This window comes from Triticum dicoccoides, chromosome 5B, assembly GCF_002162155.2.
Source record: "Triticum dicoccoides isolate Atlit2015 ecotype Zavitan chromosome 5B, WEW_v2.0, whole genome shotgun sequence".
NCBI classification, from domain to species: Eukaryota; Viridiplantae; Streptophyta; class Magnoliopsida; order Poales; family Poaceae; genus Triticum; species Triticum dicoccoides.
This window is the reverse complement of record NC_041389.1, coordinates 673371109-673378906: the sequence shown is the minus strand read 5'-3', so window position 1 is coordinate 673378906 and position 7798 is coordinate 673371109. Positions and strand designations below refer to the sequence as shown.

The following is a 7798-nucleotide window of genomic DNA, read 5'->3' as shown; positions in this document are numbered from 1 at the left end:
AGAATGAGCGTGGCCAAGATTTAGACTACTCACAGTATGAGCTCTTGAGACATCCCGTGCAAGTGCGACGGAGGACTGAAAGGGTGGCCCGTTTTGTTGCCTCCTATCATGCCATTCGGCGTCCCGCAGTGCACAATGATCTTCAGAAGGATCTCATTGGGGAGTGGTGGGCATGGCATGGACGACAAAAAGCATGATTTCTGCGTTCGACGTTGTATTGTTCATGAACTATTTGTTGTGTTTATTGCAGTATTTGTTGTACTGAATGATAAACTATTTGTTTGGGTTGTAATAATAACGAAATTGAACTATTTATTATTAATTTATTTTGTTACTTTGATCATTTTTGCTTCTATTTAAAATGTATATGTTATTTGTGCGAGTCGTGCGCGCTGCATTTTAGCGCGGCTGTTGGAGCCAGCACTGGCGGCCGTGCAAAACCAGCCGAACGGCGCGCGGCAAACTAGTTTTTAGCGCGGCGCGAAGCGCGGCTGTTGGAAATGCTCTAATTGACCGGCCATTCCAAACAAGCAAAATCGGAGACCGGACTGCACATCTTCAGACCAAAAATAAACCGGGTACTCCTTTGAAATGCAGAAGCGGCTCACCTGAAGGTTTTGATGGTGTCAATGGGGTAGATCGCCATGGGAGCTGTAGAGAAGGGTGGGCAAGGGGATTTGGGAGCTGTCGGGGCGAGGGTAAAAGTGGAAACAAAGAACATTTCATCACGCTCCAGATTTTGCACGTGGAAAGCAAAAGTGTTCTATATTTTGGGACGAAGGGAGTAGAAGATAGGCCTTGTAAAACAGAAAAAGAAAAGATAACATCTGAAATAGAAGTTGAAAACTGGAATTCTTTGTGTTCCTCTTCTCGTGTAAATAGAAGTTGAAAAGGCTGGAGCTGCACTGCTAAGATAACATCTGAACAATTATTGTACAACTAGTTAAGAAAGCACTTGCAATTATTTCAGCTTTCTCGACACCACTCGATTACAATTACACATCTACAGAATCAATCAGTAAAGAGAAAAGAAAAGAAAAGAAACTCATTGAGAAGATGAGCCTAGTAAAAGTAGTCCCTCTTGGCATCATGATACAGTTACATATTTCTGAAAGTGCTATACCCTAATAATATCAAATCTCTTGCAGGTGCATATGACATCTCAGTACATAATGCCCCATGAAATGAACACAAATTTGCTCTTGCCCTGTCTTGTAAACATCATGACGTGTAAAGCGGCTTCGCATGCACACACCTTGAATGGTAAACAATATTAACTCCATTTCCTGAAAATGGAGAGAATCAATGAGCCGTGACTAACAAATGTATGGTCCAGAAGGTGAATGGATATAAATATAGCAGTTCAAGTAGAGATGTATTCCCTCTGCAAAGAAATATAAGACCGCTTAGATCTAAACGGTCTTATATCTCTTTACAGAGGGAGTATCACTGTAGAGAATTTGCTCATCAATGCACTGATACATGCGCTTCACATGTTCCATTCATAAAACAAAAGAACGCCACCTGTTCTTTGCTGGAAACAGTTTGGGAAACCAACTGTATGACATGGGCAATCACCAAGGAAAGTAGCACATAACAAAACTGAGCTAAATCAAAATTCTCTTGTCATGTCTTACTTATATAAATATAATATAATAATAATAACTGAGATGTTATAGAGTTGCTTTTGAATGTTAAGTGGATAATTCATATTCATGGTATTTTACCGTAGGACTTCTCTCAGTTTTATTGTCCTAAGGATAATGTTCACCAAAGAAATCTAAAGAACCGCTCCTAGTGAAGGTACATATATAGAACAGTAAGTTGTGGTCCAGAAATGAGATAACTCACAATTTAGCTAATTAGGGACTTGAGATGCAAAGTTGGGCCATGCAGAAAATAAAAAAGCTCGAAGAGCTCATTTTGCACACAAAAATGACCGTGGCTATAAACCGGTGAATAGAGGAAAGTACCTAATAACATATCTGAGAAGTATGTAGAAATCTCCCATTGTCAGAGAAGAAATGATTTAGGATCAGTAAGCATGCGTATGTTAATAATCATCACAAAATAGAGAATACATCAAGATGTATTTTTGCCCTAGGCTCAGTAAGCTTTAACTTTAAGACATAAGCTACTATGTTTTTTCATGTTTGAAGAATACCAGTAAAAATGGGAAGAAAAGCCACACTGATCCATAGATCTCATTGGGGATGGATATATCAAGTTGCAAAGTACATCATATCTACGTGTGCATGCAACAAGAGCATTAAAAGGCCTTCTATTTTTTTACCTTCAATTGCAAGTTGTGGGCATGCTAATTCTCATCGTCTGACCCAAATGGCTCGAGCCGCCTGACTGATTCTAGGATAGCTGGACGGCGCGAGCCACTCAGCGCTCCAGTGCCCAGCACCGACTTCACCTTGGGTACGCTCATGGTGTGCAGCGGTGGCGTCGGCACGTTCCGGTTCATCTCCTTGAGCACCGACCGCACCGTGGCCTTCGTTGCCGCATCACTCGGATCAGGAGCAGCCGGAGAGCTCCCGCTGGGGCCGGCGGCCTCTTCTTCCCTGGACGACTTGCCCTTGCCGGCCTCAAACTTCTGTATGTCGTAGAGGAGCTCCTTCTGAAGCTGCTTGTCCGCCACCAGTATCTCATCGAACTCGTTCTTGTAGTCCTTGAGCAGGGCGCGCAAGCACTCCATCAGGCACCCCGTCAGAGGGCTGTTCTTGCTCTCCAGCAGCCGCTTCAGCTCGATGAATATCGGGATCGCGATCTGAATCAGGTTCTTCTTTGCCACCTGGGTCACCGCCCGCCCTTTGGCCGCCTGGAGGGCGTTGGCCGTCCCGCCATCTCCACCATCATCATCCATCTCGGAATTGTCCGCAAGGATGCTGGGATGGATGCGCATCTCCTTGCAAGCTAGTATTTGTAGAGCATCCTGTAGGAAAAAAAGAGCATATTTTGCATCACAAAACGCTAGGAAATCATATAGTTTATGTCCAGTGCCATGTGATCTGCCGCAACATACAGACAGGTACATACCTGAACTACAGCCCTTCCAGCTGCATCGTCAACACTTAGCAAGCCATCACAAACACCTGCTAAGATCTCAGCACATAACTTGGCTGATGTAGCTAGAAGGTGCTCCGGGGCCATTTGTTTCAACAAGGACACATATATGTGCATTCGTTTTGACCTTGACCTTTCGTCAGTTCCCCTGCAATAAGAAAGCTCACAATAAATGTCAGGTAAAGGCGGACATGGTTTTTGCAAAGTGAACATCATGCATATATATGTTTACCATATCGCGAAAAGGGCTTGTCCTCTGTCTGAACTTTGGGACCCTTGAGAACTCTGAGACTGAGACTCACTATATCCACCATGTCCTGTGCAATTGTTTAGGACATAGATAGCTTCTATGAAACTGTTATATGCAAGAAGTGGCGCTTTGGCTGCAACATTTATGTCCATGTTAGGCATGCAGTAAAAAAGGAAATGATACAGAATACCAAGAGTAAAATAAGTAAACCTTTTAAGATGCTTCCAAATAGGTAGTCAGCCAAATGCCTTATCTTATCCGATTCGTCAACTAAAGATGGCAGAAACCGAAGGAAAAGCACTCCTCTCCATTTTACGTAATCCCTCTAGGTAAAAGAATAGCTTCAATTAATTACCGAATGGATATTTAGATGTACTCCCTCCGTCCCACAATATAAGATGGTTTTTCAAGCTAAACCATCTTATATTGTGGGACGGAGGGAGTAACACTGAAAGAATGATAAAGCACCTGCAACAACTTTGCGAGTAGGACAAACGTTTGCCTCCGTACTACTTCACAGGGATCACGCAGCACTTTTGTTATTTTTGACATATAACTGTAAAACAAAGGAGGGGTCAGTGTAAGTTCATATGTGCAAATTTAACAATTAATTATATGTAAAAATTCATGTGCAGTGTAGCTGATAAGATACTATGTTAGTCTTCACATAGAACAATTACAGTTTTTCTTTTGGTAATTACCATCAAAGACAAAATGTACAGAATCAAAAGAACTGCTGTTGGTATATGCCACAAGACATTATTATTATTTCGATCTTAATTGCCAGCAATAGCTGCAGCTCATGCTCCCGTACCATCTAATTTGAAGTCAAGTATCTCTCTCAGTTTTTAATATATGAATTTTTTTTTCATTTTATAGACATAGAAAATGGAGTTACCTATGCTCATATTGGATCAAGCACTGAAACTATTTAACTTAAAAAATGGCCAAGCCCAAAAAAAAGGCAAGGGGAATAATTCTATCATGCCTCATTGTGTGAATAAAAATATGTGTGAACATCCCAAAGTGTGCATATCAATTACATCTGATGTACAGGACCCGACACCACCTAATATAAACATGCATATCTGCTTGAAATAAACGATGTAACTGAGTTATTGAAGGGTAACCATTCAGAGATATAAGCTCACCAGTCAACTAGTGCTGTATAGCGTACATAAAAGTCAGCCATTGCTATCATGATGTTATTCCGGAGGGTGGCCAAATCACTCCGCTCAAGCTCCTGATTTATACAAGCAACACTGAGTGTCTATTTGTTAAGAACAGTCATGAGTGCAGTTGGAGGGTACGCACCTGAACAAAGAGCGGAATATATCGTTTTGCTAGTTTGTCATCTACAAGGCATATTTTTGCCATTGTATCCCACGACTGTATATATAATGATGGAGCTACCTCATTGAAAGAAACGGCTCCACCTGCAAGCATTGTTGGTCTTGGCTCGGGGTTTCCAGAGGTTATGACTGTGTGCAGCAAAGGAATGATGCCTTGCACACTAGCATCAGGGCAAGCTAGGATCACTGATCCAACGGTGAAGACAGCAATAACAGCTTCTGACATCTCCTTTGATGTGGATGCCTCCTTTCTTCCCTTAAGTTTGCCAGTCAGAGGAGTATTGTAGCTACAACCCCTGGAATCTTGTGATGTTCCTTTTATGTAGCTTTGTAAACTATCAACTGCTTTATTGATAAGTTGCTGAACCCACTTCATTATTAGTGCTTCAGCTTCCTTTGCCGTTTTCGCTTTCCGTTTACATAAAGTTTTCAGTGACTTTACATGGGCATCGACCTGTATGTGCATGTAAATAAGACATTGCCATCAAGATATGGATAAATCCTACTTCTGTTAGGAATGATGTTGGTACAGAACAATATATGCAGTAGCAGAGCAAGGATGAGCACACGCCCCAGGCCAGCCCTCTAGCTATTGTCGATACAGTACGCTACAATACCTAATATAGCTACAGTCAATGAAACGTTTCTTGATATGCATTTACTGAACAACCTAGAAATCTGTCATTGAAGAGATAACACGAATGCATTGGGAACATTTTGCAGAACTTCGGATAGACAAATAATAGGTATATGACAAATAATCAAAGCAACGCATAAATACTGCATTATCTTATGATTCGAACCCAAACCTGTAACTGGTGGGTTTTTACAGGGCCATTTTGTGACTGTGGTAGTTGCTACAGCTAAGCTGGAAGTATATCCCTTTCAGAAAGTTAACATAGCATACTTTGGATTATATTTAGGTGTATGATACCCAGACACGACTTATTGGTCTACAGTTCTGCCTATTAAATAACTATAACATGTTTACCTACATTCAAGGCCTTATGAAATACTCCCTCCGTCCCAAAATATAAGAACGTTTTTAACACTAGCATAGTGTCAAAAACGTTCTTATATTCTGGGACAGAGTGAGTACAATAGTTTACAATAACTCTCAGTAGATACTCCAAGTCCCACTATCACAAGGAATAGGGCTAGTGTACAATGTAACAGGATCTAGTAGATTTATGCCTGGACTTATGAGGATTTAACTGGGGTTTTGGTGTATTCAGAACACAGTTGCCAGACCAGTCCAGCAGTCCATGACATAACAGAGTGCAAGACTCCACTGTAACATGAAAAACTTATTGGCACCAGAGTAGATATTGCTTTGGATTCAATAAATGATTACCTCACTCAGGTTCATATCAAAATTTTCAATCCGCGTGAGTAAGCTGTGTGCCAGTTCTGCTGCAGGCTCCACAGGTAGCTCCATGGAGACATTTGAAATAGTTTGCAGGAGTGAAACACGATCCACAGCCCAGAGCGCAGAGTTTGGTTCCCCTTCAGAAGAAGCTTTACCTTTGCCTCTGCCTTCTTGGCCAACATTATCAAGGAGTTTCCAGTGGTGAGAGAGGAACTTCCAGTTAACTGATTTAGGCGCAAATGAGGAGACCTCGGAAAGAAGCCACCAAGCCCCAGCTGGTGCAGTCCAATTCTCAATTGGCTTAGAACTTCTCAACCACAAGGTTTCAGATATTGTTATTATATTCTGGAGTGAACTAGCAAGCAGTGGTCTCAGCTTTTTCTTCCTCCCAAGGCTTGCACATATCCTTTTTATGCAGGGAACAACCTCTCCATCACATATGCTTTTCAGCAAATCCAGTGTCCCGTCCGGGAACAGCTCCTCCAAGTTGACTGAATCATCATCCAGTTTCAAATTGGCAGCTTGGCAGACCCTGTTCAGAACCAGTTCAAGAAACAAGTTCTCACATTCCTCCTGGATACTGGTCTCACTATCAATCATCAGTGATGGCACAGCCTGAAGCCACTCCTTTGTCACACTCTCATCTGGGAATTTCCGGAACACCTCTGAGATGGCTGCAAGAGCCGCCTTGCGAATGGTGACTAGCGGATCAGAGCATGCAGCCCCCATTGCAGTAAGTAGCGACTCATCGACAGGCCTGCCAATCAAACCAATTGCCTTGGTGATGAGCACAAGTGAAGCTTTCCTCACAGCAGCCTTATCATCAATGCACCTTCTCCTCAACAACTCTCCAAGACCCATGTTCCCTATCTTCATCACCTCCTGCAATCGATCGACCTCCACGCCTCTTTCAGACAAAACATCAAGCGCATGGGCTGCATTCGTCAAGGCCCGAGCGCGGACGGCTCCAGCGCTGTCTGAACACCTCTCCACCAACACCTGGACACACTTGAGCCCCCAAGAGCCCTCCTGGAGACCAGATTCATCGATTTCCGAAGGCAACAGCACCGGCAGCATTGCCAGGACCATATCCACAGCAAACAGCCGTCCCTTTGCTTTGCCCCTGGACATGGCCACCAGATATGCAGCGAAGCCCTCCCTTTGAAGTGGCTCCATTGCCTGCACCACCTCAACTATGGCCTCAACGGCCAGCCCCCTCGCCTCCGACTTCTCCGGTGCCTTCACCGCCAAAAGCCTCGGCAGGTAGCCCACCAACTTCCTTATCCCCTCCTCCTCCCCTTCCTCATCAGCACCCAAAGGCACAATCTTTCTGACCAAGAACTCGACCGCGGACGACCGCACAGCCGATTTCGCACCCGAGAGCACCAGTGGTACCAGCGCGCGTATCACATCCTGCACCGCCTCGGCGTGGTAGCGAGATCCAAGGACGGCGGCAAGGACATTGAAGGCCGCGAGCTCGGCGGCGGTGTCGATGAGCGACCTCAGCGCATCAGGGTACTCCCCGAGCGGCAGCCTCCCCGCGGCATCGGCGAGCAGGGAGAGTGCCTGCGGAAGGAAAGACGGGGACCGCGTGGCCGCTTGGTGGCGCTGGTTCTTGCGCTTGCGGGGGGCGGAGTCGGAGGCGGCGCTAGGGTTATGGGTGTCGGTGGCGGCCTTGCGGAGGGCGAGGAGGAAGGAGAGGAAGGGGAGCGGGGAGAAGAGGGAGGCAAGGGGGGAGGCCGGGGCTAGCAGGAG

At 44.6% G+C, this 7798-nt stretch overlaps 1 protein-coding gene across 1 annotated transcript in view; it reads right to left on the bottom strand.

Annotated features, from left to right (window-relative positions):
- Positions 1-914: 914 nt before the first annotated feature.
- LOC119310461 (condensin-2 complex subunit D3-like) overlaps positions 915-7798 on the bottom strand; it is an 8013-nt gene continuing 1129 nt past the window's right edge. The window contains exons 2-10 of the mRNA XM_037586207.1: positions 6029-7792; positions 4637-5128; positions 4474-4565; positions 3791-3878; positions 3533-3647; positions 3305-3455; positions 3046-3220; positions 2294-2941; positions 915-1286 (exon numbers count right to left, since the gene is read on the bottom strand). Of these exons, the coding sequence (XP_037442104.1) occupies positions 2318-2941; positions 3046-3220; positions 3305-3455; positions 3533-3647; positions 3791-3878; positions 4474-4565; positions 4637-5128; positions 6029-7792 (3501 nt within the window). The 3' untranslated portion in view covers positions 915-1286; positions 2294-2317. The remainder of the gene's footprint in view (positions 1287-2293; positions 2942-3045; positions 3221-3304; positions 3456-3532; positions 3648-3790; positions 3879-4473; positions 4566-4636; positions 5129-6028; positions 7793-7798) is intronic.